At 34.7% G+C, this 26555-nt stretch overlaps 1 protein-coding gene across 1 annotated transcript in view; it reads left to right on the forward strand.

The window, feature by feature from the left end:
* The window catches only part of LOC150092074 (uncharacterized), a 117063-nt gene that overhangs the window by 33330 nt on the left and 57178 nt on the right, over positions 1 to 26555 (forward strand). Inside the window, exons 2-3 of the mRNA XM_090415330.1 lie at positions 9406 to 9462; positions 13020 to 13093. Of these exons, the coding sequence (XP_090271456.1) occupies positions 9406 to 9462; positions 13020 to 13093 (131 nt within the window). The remainder of the gene's footprint in view (positions 1 to 9405; positions 9463 to 13019; positions 13094 to 26555) is intronic.

Genomic DNA, 26555 nt, shown 5'->3' on the forward strand with positions numbered 1-26555 from the left:
TACTGATCTTTTCCATTGTTTGTTTATGATGATATAGTCTATGCAGTTCTTCTTTATATTACCATCTGGGGATGTCCATATATATTTATTATTAGGGCGTTGATAGAACAATGTGTTTGTAATCATTAGATCGTTTGCTTTACAGAAGTGGAGTAATTGTTCTCCTCTGTCGGTATCCAAATTTTCCCGTCACATCTTTTTTGTCTGCTGTGAACTGTCCTATTTTAGCATTAAAATCTCCCATCACTATCATGAGTTCTCTATTTTTGGGAATATCTATTTCCTGTTGTAGTTCTTCATAGAAATTTTCTATTTCTTCCTCTGAATGGTTACTGTCTGATGCATATATTTGGATTATTTTAATTGTTTGACTTTTTCTTTTGCTTGAAGTTTGGCTGTTATTATTCTAGGAGACACTGGGTTTATTTCAATTACTGAGTGTGTAAGTTTCTTTTCAATTAATAATGCAACTCCTTCTCTGTGTATGTTATCTTTTCTTCCTGAGAAGTACAGTCTTCCTTCTTGTAAATACATGAATCCATCTCCGCACCAATGTGTCTCTGATAAACCTAAAATACTCCATTTCAGTCTTTTAAAATTTTCCTGGACTAATTGTAATTTTCCAGGTCGGTATAATGATCTTATGTTGAGGGTGGCTACATGTTTTACATCCTTGGCTGACCACATTGCTGATTTCTCACCTACTCTATGTGGTCTTTGAGTAGGCGCGTCGGTTGTCCCGTACGCAGTAGCACTATCTCGGTTTGTAGATTTTCTCCTGCTCATGAAAGTTACTGGCATAATAATGTAGCCAGCTTGCCATGCCTCTGCTACATCCTTTGGTCCATGGCTCTTTATTCTTTATTCAGAGCAACCCATTTGAGTTTCCCCCATCCGCCACCCGGGGGACGCGCTTGGTAGGAGTGTGGTCTCCCCCAAGTTAAAAAAAAAAAAAAAATATATATATATATATATATATATGTTAAGAATACCAAGTAATTTTTAAACCTGGTTTTACTCCATTTCCCAAGTAAGCAAACAGACAAATAAGTCAAGTTTGCGCCTGCAAGTGATGCAAGTCTAACTGATCCTACAGGTAGTGCAAGACCAGGGCAACTCGTGGTAAAGGTGGCATGAGCTCCAATCACTAATCTTTATATTTACCCTTAATGCCAAAACACATCTCCAAGAAGGAGATGTATGATGTTTTGTATTAAAGGCAAGAGGCCACTACCCAGACCGGTTTCGACCTTTATTGAGGTCTCATCAGTGGGAGCTAGGCTAGAAATACCAAGATTTAGTAATACAGAGCTCATAAGTATTTTACCAGAACAAGTTGCCATAAGGTGTTTTAACCTTATTAAATAAAAATCTCTGGAGGAGATATAAATGTAGAAAGTATTTTACCTTGGGTATAATAAATGTTAAGAATACCTGGTCTTGCACTACCTGTAGGATCAGTTAGACTTGCATCACTTGCAGGCGCAAACTTGACTTATTTGTCTGTTTGCTTACTTGGGAAATGGAGTAAAACCAGGTTTAAAAATTACTTGGTATTCTTAACATTTATTATACCCAAGGTAAAATACATATATATATATATATATATATGGTGGGGCAAGTTTATCCCACCTAATTCGAAGCTTGGGTTAACTTTTATGAAGAGAGTGGGATTTAGCCTTCACTATTTGTGTTGTTGCTACTGTTTATGTATGGGATGTAGGCATTGGATGCTAGTGATTTATGATGTGTATATTAGTGTTAGTGGTTTCTTAACTTTGTTCGTATATTTTCCAGAGTTCGTTTTTTAATGTTCTGTAGTTATCTACGTCTTTTAACTTTCTTGGTAGGTTGTTGGGTTGCGTGAGTATCTGATATGCTCTCACAAACGAACCGTATGAGTTGTTGAAGGGTGTGGGGATGTAGAGAGTTGTTGTAGTGGTCGTGTTATACGATATGTGTGTCTGTTGTTTCGATAGGTGTTGTTGAAGTAATTCCTAGTTAATGTCATGTAGTTTTTCAGGTTTTTAATGCTCAGAATTCTGTGCATTAAAATTCTGTGTATCGCCATGTTCTTGTCGGATATTGGTTGTTGCAGGTAAGGTGTCCAGATCACTGTTGACACGATTTTCCTGTGTAGTGTTTCTAATTTTTTTAGGTGGCTGTTTGATGTATTTGCATAGACTGTTATTCCGTATCTGAGTAGGGATTTGCAGATACCGTGATATAGAGTTTTTTTTAATGTTGGGTGGAATAATGTCTTTAACTTGGAAGGGTTTTGCTGCGATGATCCGGAGTTTGGTGTGTAGGTATTCTATGTGTTTTGTCCATTTGAGGTGGGAATCTATATAGAGACCGATGTATTTTGCGTGTGTTACAGATTTGATTTCGAAATATTGGGAGGTATTTTTGTTGTTATTATTATTTTTGTATAATAATAATAATAATAATAATAATAATAATAATAATAATAATAATAATAATAATAATAATTTAAATTGTACATATTTGGTCTGATGTATTAAAATAAAGAACTTTTATTATTAAAAGACCAGAAGATAAATGATAAAATATACAAAGAGCCAACAAGTTTCACTAGCCACTGTCTAGCATTTTCAAGGCTGAACTGGTGTGAAAACAAATGCATTGAGTTACATTTCAAACATACACTTTAGTAACTGTTAGGCCGTTACATTTGATCATTCTGTTTGAAGGCGTGCATGTGTTCGAAAGCTTCAGTCAGATGTCGGTACATGACCACGTGTTGTGTAGTTTTTTGCATATTGTAGTTCTGTTAAATTGAGAGAAATCATGAGATTTTTCCATATGTCTTAAAGAATAATACCCTGATTTCTATTTAAATTATTGCCTGTGAGTAGTACCACAGCTGCTTCTTTTAAAGTTCTGTATCTGTAGTCATTCTCGATGTAAGGCATAGAACTGTTTTTCCAATCTATAACGTGATTTGATGTTGAGAAATGATGAGCTAAACCAGATGTGATGATTCTATTATGATTGACATCCCCCACATGTTCCTTCTGTCTTATTTCAAAACTTCTAGAAGTCTGACCAATGTAAGAAAGGCCACACGTGCATGTAATTTCATATATTCCAGGACGTCTGAAGCAAGGCCTCATCTTTGGGTGATCTTAAAATTTGTCTGATCATGGTAGTTGGTTTAAAAACCACTCTGATGTTATGAGCTTTTAACATTCTCGCCAATTTTGTGGAAACTGAATTAATATATGGAATGACAGCTGTGGACACATATTGGGGCACCGTAACACGTTGTTGGTGGTTGTCTTTAAATAGCCATTTCTTTAAAATGTTAGAAGGGTATCCATTAAGAGATAGCGTGTTAGCTATTAGTGACAGTTCTCTCTGTACCTCTGTTTCTTTTGAAATCGACCGTAAGGCTCTATTACGGAGCATGTGAATGATGCTGTGTTTTTGTGATCTATGATGGTTGGACGAATAATGTAGATATCTACCAGTATCTGTGGGTTTATTGTAAATGGACAGTTGGAAATTGTTATCTTCTCTCCTCACTAGGATGTCAAGAAAAGGAAGTTCTTTGTTCTTCTCTAGTTCTATAGTGAATTTGATCTTATTGTCTAGTGAGTTGATTTTGTTCAGAAACACGAGAAGGTTTTCCATGGTATCCTTCCAGATGATGAACACGTCATCGACATATCTCCACCAAATTGACGGTTTTGGTACAATGGTGGAAGGAATATCCTTTTCAATTTTTTCCATAAAAAGGTCTGCACATGGTGGTGACAGAGGACTACTCATGGCTAGACCTTCCGATTGTTTGTATACAGTGTTGTTAAATTTGAAGAAATTTGATTTCAGGCAATGATGAAACAGCTGTGTGATGTCTTGAGGGAAAAGATCTTTCAGAATGTTAACCACCTCTACGATCGGTACATTAGTGAATAAGGACACTACATCAAGACTAGCTAAAAAATTCCAGTCACATCACAGTCTGCCTAACAACAAAGTGATTTTTAACTTTTCAGATTACAAGCTTTCTAATCATGAATCAGAAATCCTAAAAAAGGGTTTCAATTTTGCCATCTCCCCTAATTTTTATCCCTAAAATGGATTTCATATGTGGGATAGAAAAAAGTCTCGAAAAAAGTTTCGAACACATGCACGCCTTCAAACAGAATGATCAAATGTAACGGCCTAACAGTTACTAAAGTGTATGTTTGAAATGTAACTCAATGCATTTGTTTTCACACCAGTTCAGCCTTGAAAATGCTAGACAGTGGCTAGTGAAACTTGTTGGCTCTTTGTATATTTTATCATTTATCTTCTGGTCTTTTAATAATAAAAGTTCTTTATAATAATAATATTATTATTATTATTATTATTATTATTATTATTATTATTATTATTATTATTATTATTATTATTATTATTATTATTATTATTATTATTATTATTATTATTATTTATCGTCCTATCTTCTCAAACGAATGGTTGGTGTGGTAAAATTGGTTTCTTGAGTGGTTCCATTTGCTTTCTCCTCTGGTTACGTGTATTATGTCTGTAGAAACGTGCATTTGAGGAACTGGTTTCAGAAATCAAACACCCAAGTTTCTCAGAACAAAAACCCTTCCATCTCCATAAGAGAGTCGCTAACTGGCCATGAGTTGAAGGCGAGAGATGAAAATTCATACCTTTGCGGAAAGGATTTGAAATCATGTCTTTATAACTAATGGCATATTTTATACCAACGGAACAAAGGAGGCACCGTTATTATTATTAATAACTGGAGGGAACTGTGTTGGCATACGAATGGGCACTCCTTGATATCGCTGCGTCCATTTTTACAGTCTTAAAGTGGTTTTACCTCCTGTTTTCAATTTGAAATTGATGCAAGGTAATTCTGCATGTCAAACTGAAGAGAGCGATATATGATTCATCGAAATCAGCTAAGTAAAATACAAATTTTGAGTGCTGAAAATCGAACACAGGGTGGACTGTGTTCACCAACCAGCGAAGACCAAAGAACGTCACCATTTTTACAGTCACGGTGCAGTTGCTCAAGGGAAGAAAGGTGAGTCATGAAGTGAACAAATGCTTGAAGGATTATCATCTGATGGAAATCATATAACCAGTAGGAAATGCCTTGCGAATCTTCACTTTACGTGCACCGGCCTTTCAGAAACAACCCGGCAAAGTAAATCCAATGCAATATGCGAGGAAAGGAATTGATTATGCTGCAGGGAGAACAAAGAAACGCTGCCGCCCATGGTAGGATAAAAAGTAACAATGAAGCTGATTATGTCGAAGGCAGAATTAGACGATGAACGGAACAGGCAAACATACAGGTAAATCCCATGATTTGAACTAGAAAACGATTTCGAAACTATAAAAGCCAGCTTAGCAGATCTTGTCCAAGAACGAAGAAATAACAAAACAAACTTACCGGGGATGTGGATTGTGTTAAGTATAATAATTTATCAATCGAAGAATCTTACAAAAAGTAAAAGATATCAAAATTAGTGTTAATGTTCTAACTGACAAGAAACATAACACAGGCCTGCAAAATTCGAGTCAAGAAAAGTTGCCTGGAAACTATTACCTATTTGTGATTTATTTTTGACTGCTGATTTGAAATATCTCTTCCATTTTTTTCTATCACAGAAGGATTTTTCACAAAATGGATCTCAATATTACAGTAAAATAGCTTTACAACGCATTATATTAAGTAAAATAACGTATTTAAAATTTTCGGTAAACTTTTTTGAAATAAAAGTATAGAAAAAAATTTTAAATAAAGTAATTAAAGATTAACCTTTAGTACATACTTCATATTTCATTGTGGAGTCTTTTTCTTTTTCCTTCAAAGCTTCCTTTTGAACTCTTTAAAAAATGTTTACTGAAATTCTTTTCCCGGGTTATCTTTGTGCAACATCCAGCAATAGTCTGCCATCATGTTGACTTTCCACCTGTTCCTGATACCTTCTTTCCCTCTTCCTTATTATCTTGGTTGAATTGCTCTCCTTGCTCTTCGCTGACAAATCACAGATTCTTACGAAAGTAGTCTAAATGAGAGTTGAGAAAGTGCACGTTTAAGCTCAGGGAGCATCCCAAAATCCTTGAATTTCTGTAGCATGTCTTCCACAATCATTTTAATGTTGGGGTCCTCAAGATTTCTTAAAATTTGGTCACGACCTCTTCAAAGCTTTCCATGCTCATTTTTGAATAGTTTCCATTTTTTATTCAAACAGTTTATCCTTCATAAGTTTCCTGATGTCCGGACCGATAAAAATACCTTCTTCAATTTTGCTGTAGATAATCCCAGAAATTTTGCAGAGTTGTATGTAAAACACTCTCTTCTTTCGACAAAACCTTGAGAAATTGCATTCTATCCCAGCTTTATGTGAAGTGGGGGGTAAAAGGACTTTTTCCTGAGCAACTAAAGTTTCATGTAACACATTTTTACTTCTAGGTTGGTTCTATTTTGACTCTTTCTCTCCATTCCTTCTTGATGCAATGTTGCCCTCGATCTCGGCTGTCTCACGCGCACAAAAAGCACAGGTATTTGGTGTATCCTCTTTGTTAGGTGAATTTTTGCATCCTCTTGAAGCCATTACAAACACCACTTAAAACACAGTTAAACGAATTTTAACGAATGACATCAAGAATATTACACGACACTACACGAAAACATTAGAAAAACTGCAAACACATGAAATTAAATCTTCACAGTAACTTAGAAAATATGTCACCTTTCCGAAATAAGATAACCTTAGTAGTGAAGAACTAAAGTTCAGCTAAAGAATCACACAAAACCATGTGTCTGTCATTGAATCTGATTCGGAGAGATCAGTTATCTCTCCGAATCAGATTCAATGTATCCACCTGCACTTCTATCAGCATTGCTTTCTCCCTCTCTTATCTTAAGAATGAGAAGTTTCCTGGAAATGTCTTTATTTACTATAAAAAGGCACTTCTAAAAATGACTTTCGGAACTAATTTACTGTAATTAAAGGAGAAGGAAAATAAATACCAATGTGGTGAATTTAAATCCAAATACCGTTGCACCGCAAGTTACTTATGTAATGCGTTTCGTAATCCTTGACGTATCTCATATTTTACGTAATTCGAATGTGTCAGATCATCGATCCAGTGAGACAACGATTTCTCCATCTCTGATATCAGGCCCAGTCTCTTCTTGGTAATAAGTCTGCCCTTCAACGCTACCGCACCAGTGTCAACAATACGAACTTTATCCATTCACTGCGAACTCTTGTATTCACTGTCGAAATAGGTTGATTTTTTTCCCGAGCTATTGTTGATAGAATTTTCCGGCCTTTATACATAGGAATTATTTTCAAATTTTTTCTAATGTAATTGCAGACCTTTGTTTTTTAGAATTGTTACCAGCCCATTCGATTTTGCGTTTGCATTCCATTTTGAAGGTAATAATAACAAGTGACTGAGCTATCTGCGCGAGGCATCTACTACTGTACTGTAATAAGGCTGTCAAAAACGCATCTGCGCAAAGCCAAACGTATTCATACGCGTTAATGGATTTATTAAGTAAATGCGAATTTACTTAATAAATCCATTTACTTAATAAATCCGTAAGTCGCGTGTTACATAACTTGGGGTGTATTGTACTACTAATAAAAACGATAAAATTAGAAATTGGGTAAAATATGTTTACTATTTTTTCTGAACTGAACTGAATACGTATAAATCTAAAAAGAATCAATTATTACTTTTCAGTCAAATTTTCCATTGCAGGCATGTACAGTCTGATGAAAGATATATTCAACATTGCCATGAATTTAATTCCCTAAGACAACAATACGAACTTTTAAACCAGCATCATCATAAAGAAGATCTCGTCATAAACGGTCTTCCAGAAACTGCGTCCACAGAAAATCTCAGAGACGTAGTGTTAACGTTAGGCCAAGAAATTTGCATCCCCCTACAGCATAACGATATACAGACCGTACATCGGAATCCCAGCAAGAGCAGAAAGCAAGGATTAACATGATGACACAAGTCATAGTTCGTCTTACAAGCAAATCCACAAGCGAAAATCCCATAAAAGTCTGCAGACTGAAAAATCCAGTTGCCAAGTTGAACGCATCGGACGACAACACACCAATCTTCCTATCTGAGTATTTAACGCCATTCAACTAGCATCCATTGTACCAAACGAGAAAAGCGAAAACAGAAAAAAATTACTAATTTTTGTGGATCAGAGATGCAAATATATTAGCATCGTTGTTCCACAATCTTCAAAGATTCACAGTTGAATCTTCACAATCAAGAGCTCGTAAGACATGGATCGGCTACCAAAGTCAAACAAAAGACCGCTTGTACTTTTGTACAAGGGGTCTTTTGTACAAAAGACAATTGTACTTTTGTTTTACTCGATGCATGGAATCAATACACAGTTTACTTGATAGGACTTTACATCCTGCATATTAATAGCAGATGCATTCGAAAACATTGGTTGTTGAAACAGCCGTATCTAAAGAATTACACCGGTGTTATTCACATACTGGTACTAACAGAAGTGTCCTTTGTTAATGAAGAAGCAACTGCCTTCAAATTCTACAGTATGATAACAGCGACATAGATCCGGCCGAGAACCAAAAATCGAAGGGTGTAATATTAATATTTACTGAACATAATTTAATAGCAAAAGAAACTGTCTTTCAGTTTGAGCATGCTATAACCCTTTGCATCTAAATTATTAATACCACCAATAGACAGCATCCCATAATACTAAATACTATTTACAGGCCACCAAACTTAAACGTGATATAATTTTCGCAGATCTCAATTGCTGGCTTTCACACCAAAAATTACGCTCAACAGAATAGCTAATGATAATCGGTGATATAAACATAAATATTGCAAACGGAAACCAGAACAACACTGTACAATACCTAGACACGCTATCCATACATAACCTAATATCAGCCATAACATCATGTACTAGAGAAGGAATACTCGGAAATACTATATGATATAATGTATTCTATATCCGAGCTTCTTTCTTAGATTTCCGTGTTTCTGCGTATGGGGAAGCGGGGATGTCTTTTCTATCCCTTACCCTCAAAGGAGGGGGTTTCCTGTCACTGGCTGATACTTTCGTTTTATTTTGGTGAGGTAGAATTCTATACGTGTAATATTTTGTGCCGTGTAAAGAATAGTTTTCTAGTGTTGTTTCTTATTGTTTTGTTTTGCATTTTGAGTGGGTGAGTTCTCCCGATATTTTTCTCGAAGGGAGGGCGGTGATTGTATTAGTACATATATTTTTGTTTGCTTATTTTAATGCTCAGTTAGATTGCATTTATATTTAGGATAAACAAAGATCAATCTTGGGTTTTGCAGTTCTTAAAGAAGATGCCTTTGTTATTTCAGATACTGATGAAGGTATTGCGTATCTAAAGACTATCCGTATTGAATTTCGCAATCTTGGTAAGCATGAAACTGAATTACAAGTTTTAATTGTTTAATTTATTTTGATGGACTGGTGTTTGTGTGTGATTTCTTGAGGGTTTAATCATTTTTCTATTGTAGCATCGAATGCCAGACAAAAATGGCACACTGGAAAATAAAGAATAAATTTCACATCAGACACAGGGTGAAGGAAACTCTACTACAGGCAGCACAGAATCATCAAATAAATATTTTCTACTCATTCTTCACGCGAGAAGGCATACAGAAATGACGTTTTGGAAATGGAAACCGTTTGCACACAAACAATATATTTAAAATAAACCACCAGACACAATTATGGAAACTGTCAACCAAGTAGAAAAAACGAAAATTTCAAATCTACTTACAAAACAAAAACAACGACAAATAAAAAAAATAAATAAAAAAACTCCAATACATCTTTAAAAAAAAGTAAAATAGAACAACGACCACCATTTGATTGCTGAAGTTAGACAATAAATGACACAGCCAAAAATAGAGAATCAAGTGGAAATCATCCACAAGATGAAAGAAACACACACACCACAGGAAACACAAAATCATCAAATAGACATATTTTACTCATTCTTCGCAATGGAAGACAAAGCGAAGTTACCTTTCCTGTGAGGGAAGTACCGTAATCCTGTTCACACAAACAATACATCTAAAATAAACCACCCGTCCCAACTACGGAAATTAACAACCAAGTAGAGGAAACAAAATTTTCAAATCTGCATAAACTACAACAATATATCTCTAAGAAAATAAAACCACAACCAGTAAACAACAGACTCCCTTTCATGCAGTGGGAGCATGAAAACATCTACGAAAATTCTGACAATCAAACAGAGCAAAAGGAAATATTAAAATTTTTCCTCAAAACGAAACCTCAAGAAACAATACCGATTTAAAAAACCACGCTAACGCTGTTGAGAAACAGACATCATTGCGAGACACTGAAAAATTGATTCCTTCCGGCTAGAAAAAATAAATAAAAATATCCATATTTAATTTTATTTGAACTATTTTGTGGAAAAACGTATCTTTTATACATGAATATATCGGTATTTTTAAAGAACCCATATGTTCTTAATTTAGAATGTTACTGCACTAAAGATTACAACAAAATATTGCATACATATTCACAGAAATCCTACTCCATAAGCACTACAGTGAATGAGTAGTAAGAACAGATTTCATATTTCAGTTAGCCAGAACATTTCGATGTTTAAAGTTTATTTACTTGGTTACGCTATAAATTAAAGATGCCAAGAAATTATATTTATCTAAACCTTTATTCAAAAATAAGCAACAAAGTTTGCAATTTAGTCAAGAACAAAGTCCATATACCTTTCATAAATCCGTGTTGCCGGCTATAGAGTATCGGATCCCTAACCATCCAGTGTTGTGTTTATCTTTACCAACTTTTCCAATACTTTAAGAACCACTCTCGATATGTTAAATGGTCTGTAGTTCGCTTCCTCAGTCTTGCGGTCACCTTGATGCAATGGTGCTATCTTACTATCTTTCCGCTCTGTTAACTTGCCAGAGCTGACACACCTTCGTCAGAGGCAGTGCCAATTCTCTTGCAGATTCACGTAGTACACAGGCTGATATGCCATCCAGGCCTACTTGTTCGTGAGTATTCCCCGATGTGTTCCGGTCGTGACATATACCAATAATCTTTGGTAAGAATATAAAAACAACCAATTTATATGCGTAGCTTGGAATAAAAATTTCTTGCGCAGGTTTGAGGAGATTTTTTTTTTGAAACATGTAGACAAAGCTACGGCAGTTCTGAAAAGCTGATCTAAAGAGGGAGAGAGTGCCACGTAATGAGGGGAAGGGAAGTAAATTACATTCTACACAGCTATCCACACAGTCGAAGCGATGTAGATTATTACGCTGTGTCTGTTTGTGGTTGACGTTGTTTATTGTACGTTGTTTAGGTATGCGAGGTGGCAGAGTTTATTACGCTTTGTTCGAGAAGTCTCATAATTTATTACTGTGTGCTTCATTTCAGAAATCAGCCCATTTCAGACGAGGCAGTGTAGGTACCGAACCGTGCTCCTATTACTCTGTCTTCCAAGAAAATGCGATCAAATGTTATTTCTAATTCTAACTTGCAATCTGTTAACAGTCATTGACTGTAGTACTTAAGAAGGAATTTGTTTTGTGTGAAACTACAATGCATGATAGGTGTGTTGTTTTCCTACTTTTCTAGGGATAAGAATCATTTTTTCACATTTCCGCGCGAGGATGTCTATTTCTCGAGAGCGTTGGCGTGGTTTTTTAAACCTGTATTGTTTGTTGGTTTTCGTTTTGTAGATAAATTTTAATATTTCCTTTTGCTCTGTTTGATCGTCAGAATTTTCGTAGTTGTTTCATGCTTCCACTGCATGAAAATGAATCTGTTGTTTGCTGGTCGTGGTTTAATTTTATGCACATTAATAAAATAAAAAGAAAAACTTATACAACTTCAGCGTTAAGAATATTCAATTTTACATATAGAAAATTCATTAAGTCCTCAACAAATCAATGAGCGTCTAAAACAACTAAACCATCTTCTGTAAGAAATGCAAAACTCAAGAAAGTTATTTGTTTATCCAAAATAGCAATGCAATCTAGCTGAGAATTAAAATAAATAATCACAAATGTATGTAGAAACAAAATTTCCTAACCCTCCTATCCAAAAAAATATGAGGAGAACACACCCACTCAAAATCCAAACAAAAACATGCAGAAACAACACCAGAAAACTGACACCCAACTATTCTTTCACCGCACAAAATATTATACGAATAGAAATCTACATCACCGTCCCACAAAAATAGATTCACCTGCCCGTGAGAGGGAACCTCTCGAGTCTTAGTGATACACAAACCATCCCCGGTCTCCACATACGACTGGGGAAAGACCCTTGAGGGAAACAAACATCTACCTTTCCACTACTTCTACCTACACTCTCCCCTCACCCCTCCGCAACATCCCGTTTCCCCCACGCCAGCCGATTCGATACATTAGGGCTACTAACCCGTCAAGCTCTCTCTTCGTATCCCACTTCACCCCGACCCCTCCCTATACACTTCATAGAACAGATGTTATCTGGCCCTCCTTATATCGTTAAGGGATCGTAAATTATATTCGAATTATCCCCATATCTTCGCAACCAGATTGCCATTAAATATTCTCAACAAAGGCATTGAACATTGAAAAACTCGTGTTCTTGAGAGATTGGATGATGATGAACTGTCAGACACTAGAGATCCAACTAACTAATGTCCCTCTGCGAAACGTTCAAAACACTCAGCTATAGAGAGATCAGACAGTGTTTATACATCTCATAATCAACAACTTATAAAGAATTATAAGGTTGCTACTCTTCTGTTTATACGGCATGAAATATTGTAATCTTGCCAGAGAGAAAATGAAATTTCTCTGGTATATATCTTTGGATAATGATATCATCTTACTGAATGTCATAATTACACCATCTAGCAAATCGACTTACATCGTACTGAAGTATTGCTATAATATTTGTCTTAAATTTCTCTTAGGAGATAGCTGTGTTATAGAAGATCAAAGAACTTGTCCCTGTGCTCAAGGTCTGACCTGCGCTGAAGATTCAAAGGTAAGTAAAATAGTACTTAAGTAGTATTCGACTGAGATGACTTTTTATAATTTAATAAATTTCATCATGAATATAAAACATCTTTGTTTCTTTTATAATTAGAGTTGAACACATTTATTAGAATTGTGAATCTGTTATAGGTATTACTATTTATTACTTGGCAATAAATAGTAAATAAAGTATATTTTGGAAAATTATGGAGCCAACTACCGTGTTTGAGTAAAACTTTAGTTTAATATAAACCAAAATGCACATTCGACTTTATATCAAGGTCATCTTCTGGAGCATATATAAAATATACAGAGAAACAAGTTGCACTACAATCTACATGATTTGTTAAAGTTACTGACCAACTGTTACAACAATTATTTGCCTGAACTCTGGTGAAAAAAAATAACAAAAACTTACTTCATCAGCGCTAGAGTCCTATTATTAATATTATCTATTGGTTGTGAAGTTACATTGGGAACAACGAAAAGTCTATATATATATATATACAGTATATTAACATCATGATTATACATATAAATTCCAACCAGTTAGTAAGGAATGGTTTCCAATACTAGCTGAAGGTTGCCTAGAGTCCTGATGTATGCTGGTACTAAATATTAAGTAGGCTGAATGCGTGCCATCCAGATTCTTGGAATTTTCAGGCCCCCATTATTGTTGATTTTTGGGTGGTTTATCAGAATTTCGCAGGCTTCCTTAAATTTTCTTTCACACCAGGTTTTTGGGGGTTTAAAGAGCGGGTACTATTCCAGTCTTATGTGTTCGTTCTTACGTATAGGGATTATTCGTCCTGTTTCACCAATGTACGGTACGTTATAGGTGCAGTGGATGCAATACACTACAGGATGTGCCAATGAGAGGAGAGTTTCCTTAGAGGAGTTGAATATGTTTTTAAGTTTTGCAGGTGGTTTAAAGCTGGCATTGAAATTATAATGATGTGGGATTCTGTTGATTTTTTATTATAATCCTTTAATGTATGGTATGGCTATGGTTTTACTGTAATCTAGCTTCTTTTATGGTGATGTTTTGTGCAGTACTTTATTAATGGCATTTTTGTTATAGCCATTATTTATAAATGTGTCGCTGATGGTTTTTAGCTCCTCTTTCCGAGCTTGCTGGTTTAGAGCAAATTGTTATTGCTCTGTTTTTAAGTGTGTTAATGACTTTTTTTTTTTTTGATGGGTGGTGGCATACATTAAAATGTATGCACTGGCTAGTGTGTGTGTGTGTGTCAGTTTGCGGTAGACTGTGAAGGATAGACTGCCTGAAGGAAGACGTGTGACCAGTGTGCAGGAACGAGAGCGAGTTCTGATTTTCAATTTCGATAGTAAATTGAATGCGTTCACGTTGTTTGTTCAGATGGCTAAGAAATCTGTTTAGCGTTTGTCGCCCATCTGGCCAGATAACGAACACATCGATAACAAAATTATCTAAGCCACACTGTAGGATTTAGAGTGGTGGAATCAAGAGTACTTTGCTCAAACGTTTCCAGGTAGAAAGCGATTGGGGGGGGGGATAGTGGTGAGCCCAAGGCCGTACCTTCTTTTTGTAGGTAAATTGTATTTTGCCACACGAAGTAAACGGAACGTAGTACGTGAAAAAAGAGGACCGTAATGTTGGGCTTAAATTTGTTCTGTAGGAGAAGAATTGTGTCATTGACTGGGATATTTAGAAAAGGGCAGAACCGTCGAAACTGACTAATAAATCATCTTGATGGGGTGTTATGTTTTTAATTTTGTTTATAAAGGGTTGTGTGTTCTTTATGTAGGAGGGGGAATGACATCAACTCCTAGAATGTTGATGCTAATTTCTTGGCTAAGTGGTAAATAGGCTGTCTATTCTTTCCACAATATCTTGAAACGGCACATTTTGTTTGTGTACTTTCGGGACACCATGTATTCTGGGAGAGCGGGCGTAATGGGGTACAAGTTTTTTACCGTGTCTGATAGCCATGAAGTGACGGACGTAAGTTCTCTGTTTTACTGTTTTATTCTTCATCCTGTTTGTTGGGTTATAGTTTACCAGCTGATAGGTGCTGTTACCGGAGACTAGTTGATTCATCTGAGGGAGGATGGATGTTGACCTGTCAAGGACGACAGTGGCATTGCATTTATCCGACTTCGTTATAATTATGTCTTGATTAGCTTTCAATGACTTGATTGCTACTAGTTACGTTTTTTAGATTGTTATGGGTTACGTATTGTTCAGAAAATTCCTGGTTCCTGATCGTATTTTGTTGGCTATATTATTGGGTAGGGATCTAAGGCCTCTTTCTATGTGGTAAATAAAATCCAATTTATCGATCGTTTTATTTGCTATTGCTTAGTTAAGGGCTTGACCAAATAGCGCAAGTTGGCAGCTATTTAAGGTGTGGCTGGATAAGTTGATCACATGGTTCTTGCTTGCAGGTAGTTGGTCGGTTCTTTTCTCCCTTGTTTCTTGTTCACTGTTGAAACTGTTTACCGGGAAAGAGATCTCCTGAATGGTCGGATTCGTATGATTGGCAGCCATATTTCGCCGTTGTTTCAAAATGTGGTATTTGGCCTTTAGTTTTTCTTTATTATTTTCTAGGATATATTTGGCCGAATTGTCAGTAATTCTTTCACGTACTTCTAGAATATCTGGATTTATATAACTTGATAGTTCGGACTGCACTTTTGAAACCTGATTTTGAGTTACTGCTAGGTTTTTGCGGGCTGTTTGGATTTGCTCTCAATGTCTTGCTTTCTCTGTGCGGTCATATATACGAAGTGCTTTAGCGGACGTAAATTTCTTTTTCGGGTTGATGCAGATAGGAATAAGGTTACTGTCTCTGCATCTCTTTAAAAAGGCCACTTTTAATACTACTCGGTCAACCAAGTTTCAATAATATAACAATATTTGACGAGACTGAGTCAATCAATTCCACACTCTCATTCCCTTTATTCCGAATGCTGCTTCTAGCCTTTGTTTACAGAAAAACACGTGCGTTACTAGTATTCTTATGGCTATTATCCCTTCCCCCTCATAGTTGACCTAGCTCATCAATATAGTGGACACCCTCTCATTTTAACACCCGCTGTCCCCAGAATGAAGCGATTCCTGCTACGTTTTACACTCGCATTTCTAGTTTCCCTGTCTAGATAAAGTAGAGCTTCGGGTAAGGTCAAGGGGTCGTCCACTCCCACACACTCCAGGACCTCATTATATGCCTAGAGGAAGCTTTCATCACTGAAGATGAAAAGCTAATCCGATCCAAAAATTGTGAAGTTTCGTAGCCAGGAAACTAGATTTTTATCCCGTAAAACAGTTTATAGTTTATCCAGATGAACAGAAGCCATTTACAGGCAAACTATTTTTGCAATACACATAGGGGTTAACTTCTTATTCTGCACATTTAAATATTAACAATTAAATTTCTGAAACGAAGGACACTTTAGAGTAATGACCTTAAAGTATGCATAGAACCAAAACAAAAAAAAGTTGAAGAAAGAGGAGAAGAAAAGTCAAACAATCGCCAGTGTTTCACTTTTGATAGATAGCAGAATTTCTGGCCTGGTTGGCTAAATGATTAGCATATCTGATCTCTTACCAAAAGGCTGATGTGAATCCCTTCGTGAGCATGACGGTTCCTGCCTGTCTTTAGGTGACAGATGAATTTCGTTGCCCGGGATGAGACTGACGCCCTTCTTATTGGAGGCAGGGAATGTAAATTGCCCATGTTTGGCCTTTAGAATAAGGTTTCCATGAAGTGCAACTATTGTCATCCGGAACACAGACTATATGTAACAGATCATGAGAGTTCTAACAAAATCATTGTATATCATGACAGTAAGTTTCAAATATCGTATATCGAAATCTAATAATCCTTGGTTTGAGGATAAGGTAGCAGCAATGGATTTGCAAATGTTATCTCATGAAACGTATCAAAAATGAATAATTTGCTATACAGAGTAATGTAGAAATAAAGGCTAGCAGTATGCCTTCATTTCATTGAACAGATGCTGGTTTGAGATCTGTATTTCTTGAGTTCTAATGTTTTCAGCAGCATAATGAATGAGACTCAAGATATTGGGAAAACGAAGCCCAAAAAACAAAAAGCGATACAGATACTTTCTGTGTTACTGTATAAAAATATTGTGACCATTTTCTTAAAAGCTAATGCAAACAAACTCATATCTGCACCACTGAAAGAGAACATTTCTCTTCATAACTTATGATGTACGTTCAACATGGTGTCATATACACTGCTTGGAAAGAAGTGTATATGACCTTAATAAGATGTAGGACTTCATTTCGCTGCGATGAACTAGCGAGTCCCTTATTTGTAGCCAGAATAAACTGGAGGATTATTGTGTTTTTGTGAAATGGCGGCGAGAAGGGAGCTGACGGAATTGGATGGGGCGCTGTGATAGCATGTCATGTCGCAGGCCTATCGTTTCTGCCTCAGACCTATTATTTTTCATCAAATTGATTCCAAAACCTGCACTGTGTTTTCATAGCATTATCTGTTATATTTTCTAGTTATCTAAAAGTTTGCTTTAACGCTAAAAGCACTATGCCTGGAAGTTTGAAAAATTATGAAAAACTGAATGCATTATGTTTCTCATTAAAGAACTGATTCCAAGATCTAGCTGCAAATTATTGTTTACAAAAGGACCTTGATATCCATTTCAAACCAAATTCAAACATACGTTAACTTAGATATTTCCCTGAAATATCTCTGGCGATGGAATTATTATTATTATTATTTATTTATGTATTTTATTATTACATATGGTACATACATTACGTACATTTGATTACATATTATACATACTAGATTACATATTTTCTTTTAAAAAAATTTTCAATCCTCTTTTATTATTAAAATTATGATTGCATATTGTGATTACATATTCACAACATGGGGCAAAACTCCTTATTCTGCACATTTAAGAATTAACAATTAAATTTCTGAAATAGAGGACACTTTGGAGTAATCCCCTTAAGATTGGGTATTATTCTTAAGATTACAGAGTTTTCATTAAGTTTATATTCCATTAAGTTGCAGTTACATATTTATAACAGGTTTAATTCTGTTTTTTTTTTCTTTTTGTAACAATGAAATTCTTAGAGATTGTTTGTTTTGTTTTCTTTTTTTTTGCCCAGTATACTGCATAAATAATAACAATACAGCATTTATTCATTTAACAATGAGTTATAAATATTTACAATTTTGATCTTTTTTTAGTATATATTTAAGCACTGTAACTGCAGCACTTAAATGTAATATATGGACTGGGATTTTTTTCCCTTTTTTTAAATCTCGGATGAGATGTAATTTCTCAGCTTTCATCCTCGAAGCTAATTTCTTAAGCTTATCTGAGGATGACAACAGTTAGATATTATTTATTGGTTTGATTGCTATGTTGAGAAGTACACTGATGATAGGTTTGATTTCTACTGCAGCCGTTGATTGAGAATTTCGCGCCAGCACACACGCACAAACACGCGATATCTTGGAATGTCTTGAAGCGTCACTGAACTGGAAGTCTGAAAGTATATGTCATGTTTCATTAAGTTTGTATGGTATTTTGAGTGCACGTTTCTTGTTCACAGTATGTCTTTAGCGCTCTTTTCAGACTATTGTAGTTTGTAAATGTTTCTGTATTCAAAAGGTAATTTTGTCTGAGATGTAGAAGTTTGGTGTGGCCTTTTTGTTGTGATTATTGTATTTATATGTGATATAATTATGTGATATTATTATTTTTTCTTTGAAATGATTAATATCAATAATAGTATCACATTGCACGATGTTAGGTAGCTAGTTGAGAGTGAAGAATTTCACTTCTGTATTAAGCACAGTTTCAGTAATCAGAAATCGATCAATGAACTCTTATACTCTGCACAGTTCCATCAGTCTGCATGAATATGAGGGAAAGAAGAACAGTTACTTTGCTGTAGTTCCAAAGGCATATTGCACCTATTATATAATGTTGTGAAGTGGTTAGCAGTAAAAGATTATTTGAAACATCATCAGAGGTATCATTTGGTACTCTTCACTGCTGTCAACATCTATACTTCTCCGTATGAAACTACAGAGTTGAATACAGTTGAATATATTGTAAGTCAATAAAACGAATTTTAATAATTTTCAACTTCAGCTTCCTATCTAACTCAAATCTTCTCAGACTTATTAGATCTTTGTCTATGAGATACAAATGAAAGAAGAGATATGAGAATTCGAACACAAAACAACAACAACAATGACGAATTGTTGTTGTTGTTATTTAACGAATTATTCTTTAAATAATCACCTGCTAATGATATCACAATATTAACTTCTGACAACATAACTATTAAAGTAATGAAATATGAAAATAAACTAACCAATTCAGTTCTATTTTCTATCACTTTTTACGCTGATTTCTGTTCGTATAACTGCATTTTTCTTGATGTATAAAAGTTTTAAGAGTGCGCAGCACATCAGTGTTCATTTTAATTGGTTCAATGCAATTAATTGTAGGATAATTTAGAATTATTTTAATTAAATTAATTGTAACCATATCTGCGCAGAGTGGGGAACTATGTGTTTGTTTTAAGATCTGTATATTAGAAAACAACAATGAAGGAGAATGCTATATTTTCATCTATATCTCGCAAAGCTTTTTCTATCGCTCTCCTTTTTCTAACTTTCCAGTAACAGGTTTGTTTAGCATAGGATGTTTCCCTTACAGTAACTGTTCTCTTATTAACTTTTCATCGGCTTTATAATTAAGGAATTTTCTATTTTTTATTATGCTTGCGATCTTTTGGTGAAATTCCACTCTTATTTATAGTCTAAATTTCAATTAACATATTCCCCAATGCCTACGCTCATATTTCTAGATGGTTTTAAAATTAATACTCCTGACCGATGAAATTTAGAATTTACAAGGAGAGAATACAAGACTTTATTCTTCACTTGAGTTTCATACAACAGATTACGTGCATCTAATGAAATAGATGCGAACTTTTGTTGAAATTCCACTCATATTTATAGTCTAAATTTAAATTAACATATTCCGCAATGCCTATGCTCATATTTCTGCATGAGACGCATCATCACGTGCATCTAATGAAATAGATGCACGTGATGATGCGTCATGATGCGTCATGATCTGCCTTAATATGGCAGATCAAGACGTTGAGAATAAAATTTGACCTCGTAAGGTTTAACAGATTTGCATGAAGCGATAAAAGATTTTAAGATTCTTACAGAACTCGGTCTTCCCTATTTAATAAATGAAACATATCAATAATTTCTGCTGCCAAAGATCCACACTTGTCATCAACATAACTCATTAATGTCGCATCATTATAATTTTCTGGTATGTCCATTTTTTTAGAACTTTTCCTTTAAATCCAGAAGCTGATATTTATATTCCTAAAATTTTTCGTTTATAAAAGAAGTTAGATACGGCGAAATGTTTAAGAAGCTAATTACTTCAAGCAAAAGTTTGTTTAAGGAAACTTTTAACGTACCTTTTGGTTACTGCATCTGTTGCAGTCAATGAATTCACAATTTCTTGAAGAAGCTATCCTTTAAAATTAGACGACTTAATATTTAAGGTAGCCAATTTGTCTACGTCTTTGGTTTCAGAAGGATTAGCTTCAATCCACACTTTCACATCTTCTTGATCCTCATTAATTTTCTGTGTCCAATCTTTTAATTGAAGAATGTCGTGGTAGCAATTTGAAAGGCTTCAGTTTCGCTTAAATTCATAAAGTGCTTCTCTTCGGCATCTTAAAATTCATCTGCAGTCATTCCAGTTTTCTTTGCATATGCATATATACAAGTGTTTAGCAGTTCCAGTCAGAAGTGTATTAAATTTCGTAAATTCTTCATTCTGTTGCAATAGACTCGAGATATTGTTCTTAATCATATCTTCATTTGCATATTTACTCAACATATTGTTAAATGCAGGCAAAGTGAACATAATTGTTCAATATACATTCTCTTGGAATTGATTGGTTTTTAATTTAATTTCTTTAATTTAGAGTATATATATCGAAAATTGTGTTCATTGTTTGTTTAAGGGCATCCATGGATGATATTGCAAATATTTCACTCTGTTGCGATATACATCCTTTGTACCCAATTGTAATATGTTGTCAAGTGTGTTTAAATCAGCCTACTTATTCAATACTTAATATTTTTATTATTAACATCACCATCAGGGTCATCAATGTTCTTTTGCAAAGCGATTATTCCATGTTCATGTAATTTTTTTTTTAATTTCCAAGCTATCATCTAAGGCTTCTTAGAAATATTTTTCTTAATTTTTTAAACATTTATTTTTCTTGTTTATTACTTAAATCGAATTTTTCTTAAACTTCTGCTGTGGCTGTTTTAAGGAGTTCAGTGGTTGCAATAAGTTTGCCATATTCAATTAATTACTCGTAGGTACCAGATGCATCTGTTCTAGCCTTATTCTTTGGTTCACTCTGTAGTTTATTGATATCGCCATTAATATTTCCACATCATTTTTAAATATTTGCTGTGTAATGAAATCTTCCAGCATTCTGTAAAGTTGTGGTTTTGTACCATCGAATCCATCTTTTAAGTGACTTAATCTGTCTTCAAACAGTGAAGGAGTAATGTATTATCTTAAGTTTCATTAAATACATTTTCATTTCTTTTTATTATTAAAGTCAGATGTTAACCAATCTACGATTTTTCCACCTGAGACTTGTTGATTTGAATGTCTGTCACGGTTTTTATTGTACCATCAAAACTTTCTTTCAAGTGACTCAGTCTGTCTTCAGGCGCTTAATGATTTAAGGTTCATTAATTCCATTTATTTTTGTATTCAATTAGACTTTTAAGTGTGCTTAACACTGCGCTTCAAGTCACTTAGACGTCCTGCAAGTACGGAAGGAGTTGGTTACTATTTGAGGGTTTCTTTCTTTAAAGAGCTTCATCTGCTTTTCAAAGTCGACTTTCAAGTTATTTGCTATTTCTTTAATTGTGCTTTATTGTAGGTATTTAATTATCCATTTTTCTTTTTCATATTCCTTTAAAGTCCCTTTAGAGTAAGAATAAATGACGCGCTTTTTTTAAATATTTGTTTAGAAAGGTCTCTTTATAATTTGCCTGGGATTTCATACCTTTTAAATGTTGCTTCACTCTGTGTTACTTGCACTGTTATTCTCTTCCACTCTTTGGAGAAGCTTCTCTTCAAAAATACACGTCTCTAGTGCATTTCATTTATCATTCAACAATTTATTTTTAAAGAAAATATATTTGTTTTTAAATTTGCTATCAACATTTCTATGAATTGTCAAAAATTTCGAATCGCTAAACAGGTCCTTATAATAAAATTGTCGTGTCCGATGTTACAAAGACGTTTCCATCTAGGTCATAAGGTCCATCAGGAATAAGCTTAATTTCTTTTTGTCCCAGCTTCGCTATTTTTGTTCATTGAGACTTTATTATAATAGCCGCATATCGGAGTTAATGCGAAACGTTAACTTGGAGTCCATTGTTTTAATGTGTATAAGAAACAAATAATGATTTTTGTGGATTTTCATCTTAGTGAACCTTAGTCCTGCTTTCTCTCTGAGTTCTTTTCAACTAGGTACTGTCATCTTCATCCCGTGTTCAGCTCCTTGACTCGACTATCCCACTGCACACAATTTGCTCGCTTGTGGAACCATTCGTTTTCTATACCATTTAATTAGTTTTCTGGAAGAGAAGCAGTTTTTTTTAGTCAGCAGAGGCCCATAGTGCAGTGCGTCCATCTGTTTTGCCAACTCGTGACACGGCTACAGTCACCATTATCTGTTTCGTATAAATTGACCTCACTGTTATAATTAGCCTTGGCTCAAGAGCGAATAGATGCTCATTTTAATCCACATTAATTTAGTGCAGATTTTCTTAAATTATATTCATCTAGTAGTACCATAAGTGATAATACAGTAACAATTTATAAATTTTCTAATGCCTTACAGGATCGCATCAAATTCTTTCTTCGTAGGCATGTTTTGTTTTTGTTTTAATCCTTTTGATTGATTCTAAGCTAAGAATTATGAGATGTTTCTTTTGTAGCCCGATGCCCTCTTTCTTCAAAATTAATTCTGCATAATCACCACCAAGAGAACACAGTTATCAAACTAACAGTAACTGCAACTTCATTTCTATTATCGAAGAATCATAAATTATCTGATACGATAACCTTTGTACATTTTGATCTGAAGCAATAACCTTTTTATCTGGCAAGGAAGTGGGAATAGAACCACTTTACATCATTTAACTACTTTTTTGGAGCGGGAGTTATCCAACTGTTCAAATTATAGACATTTTTGCCACACTTTATTTTCGAACTGTTCACAAAATAAAAAACAGATCATTTTGGCAGTATGTGCCTATACATTATTTTTTCTGGGTATCAAACACTACAACATGTAATCAAAACTGACACTAGATAAATTTTTTTAAAAAGATGCAGATTTTTTTTTATTGGGACATAATATTTTTAGGATCAAATTTTGTTCATAGCAGTCTTCCATTCCCCCCCCCCCCAAAAAAAAAATTCCAAAGAATATTTTTTCACTATTTTCCAGTCAGTCAGTTAACCATTGAGAATAATTATAAGCATAACATTCATAATATTACTTTAGCTGAGCGATATCTTAGAAGAGGAAAGTTATTAGTGGTGTATTCCAAGTGTATATTTTGGGTGTATTGCTGTTTAATTTGTGTGTGAAATACTGGGAGAGGTCTGAATGGTGATATGCAGTTGATTTCAGATGACGCCATGTTGAGGAGAACTATCTGGAGTAGAATGGATGCCGAGGCTTTGAAAGAGGAGTTGATTACACTGATAGACTGAATGGTAAAGGAATGGGTTATCAATTCAATGCTGGTTTGTTTTCTGTATTTCTTGAGTTCTAATATTTTCAGCAGCATAATCAATCAGACTCAAGATATTGGCAAAACGAAGCTTAAAATACAAAAAGCGATACAGTCACTTGCTGTAGTACTGTATAAAAATATTGTGATCATTTTCTTAAAAGATAATGCAAACAAACTCATATCTGCACAACTGAGAGAGAAAATGTTTCTTCATAACTTATGATGTATGTTCAACATGATGTCATATACACTGCTTGGAAAGAAGTGTATATGACCTTAATAAGATGTAGGATCTCATTTCGCTGCGATGAACTGCAGCGAAATGAGGACCATTTTGGATCATTCTTCCTGTAAGCATGTAATGAGGTCCTGGACTATTCTGGAGTGCACATCACCTGACCTCATTGATGCTTCAGTTCATCCCACATGTGCTTGGTAGGATTGAGATCAGGGGTTTGTGGGTGCCAGTCAAGTGTGTTGACGTTTATGTTCACCAGTGAGGTAAGCAGTAGCCTTATGATACCGTTCATTGACATCTGTAGAAACGCCACAAATCAGGAAGCATTACTTTGCGCAGAATGTTCAGATACCTCTGGGAGTTAAACGTTCTTCACACTACAAAGTGAGATCCAAGGCCAAACCAGGAAAAACAGGACCATCGTTTCACACAGCAACCTATGATTTTCATATTTAGGTTTATGCATTCTGGTAAGAGAGGTTCACCGCGCATTCGCCATTCTATCTGCCATGTAGCGAGTCCCGTATTTGTATCCAGAATAAACTCAAGGAATATTATATTCTTGTGAAATGGCTGCGAGAAGGGAACTAACGGAATTGGTACGGGCGATGTGATTCCATTTAATGTTGCAGGCTTATCGTTTCTGCATCGGACCTATTATTTTTCACCAAATTGACTCCAAAATCTGCACTGTATTTTCATAGCAATACCTGTTATATTTTCTAGTTATCTGAACGTTTCCTTTCACACTAAAAGCAATATGTCTTCCTCGAAGTTTAAAAAATTATGAAAAACTGAATATCGTTATGTTTCTTATTAAACAACTGACTCCAAGATCTACTCCAAGATCTAGCTGCAAATTATTGTTTCGAAAAGGACATTAATATCCATTTCAAACCAAATTCAAATAGATGTTCACTTAGATATTTCCCTGAAATATCCCTAGCGATGGAATTATTATTATTATTATTATTTATTTTTTATTATCATTACATATGATACATAAATTACGTACATTTAAATACAGGTAATACATACTTGATTACATATTTTCTTTTAAAAAAATTTTCAATCCTTTTTTATTATTAAAATTATGATTGCATACTGTGATTCACAACACGGGGAAAAACTCCTTATTGTGCACATTTAAGAATTAACAATTAAATTTCTGAAACAAAGGACACCTTAGCGTAATACGCTTAAGATGGGGCATTACTCTTAAGATTATGGAGTATTCTTTAAATTTATATTTCGTTAAGTTGGAGAGTGGATTACATATTTATGACAGGTTTAATTCTGTTTTTTGCTTTTTAGTTTTTTTAACAATCAAATTCTTACAGATGGTTTTTCTTTCTTTTCTTTTTTCCCACTGTGAAATGTATTATTATTAATAATAATACACCATTTTTTTCATTTAACAGTGAGTTATTAATATTTACAATTTTGATTTGTTTATTATATTTATGCACTGTAACTGCAACACTTAAATGTGATATATGGATTTGGATTTTTCCCCCTTTTTTTAAATGATCTTGGATGAGAAGTAATTTCTCAGCTTTCATCCTCGAAGCTAATTTGTTAAGCTTATCTGAGGATGACATCAGTTAGTTATTATTTATTGGTTTGATTACTGCGTTGGAAAGTAGACAGATGATAGGTTTGATTTCCACTGCAGCCGTTGATTGAGAAATTCTCGCACACATGCACGCACGCACGTATGCATGAACGCACACACAAACACACACAAATACACATGCACACGCACACACATGATAACTTGGAATGTATTGATGAATGTATTGGAACGTATGCATGAACGCACATACAAACACACACAAATACACATGCACACGCACACACAAACACACACAAATACACATGCACACGCACACACACGATAACTTGGAATGTATTGATGCTTCGCTGAACTGGAAGCCTGAACGAATATATTGTTTCATTAAGTTTGTATGGTATTTTGGGTGCGTGTTTCTTGTTCGTAGTATGTCCTTAGAGCTCATTTCAGGCTCATGTAGTTTGGAAGGTTTCTCTCTTCAAAAGGTAATTTGTTTATCATGTCTGGGATGTAGAAGTTTCGCGTGGCCTTTCCGTAGTGATTATTGTATTTATATGTGATATAATTAGTAATCTGAGGTCTTGTAATACGATATATATTTCTGACTGTCCTGTAGTTGGCATCGCAATAATGTGTTAGCAAAGCTGAATAGTGACATAAATGTTTTGCTGTCAGTATATTTTGTTCAGACATTGCAGTGTATATAATGTCGATATTGTCCCTTTTTTCCCAATAATTTGATTGATAATTGGTAGTGTTGCAATGGGTCTGTAATTGCTGATTA

This window comes from Typopeltis vanoorti, unplaced genomic scaffold (assembly GCF_054136105.1).
Source record: "Typopeltis vanoorti isolate ZY-2024b unplaced genomic scaffold, IOZ_Tvanoo_1.0 HiC_scaffold_82, whole genome shotgun sequence".
NCBI lineage: Eukaryota > Metazoa > Arthropoda > Arachnida > Uropygi > Thelyphonidae > Typopeltis > Typopeltis vanoorti.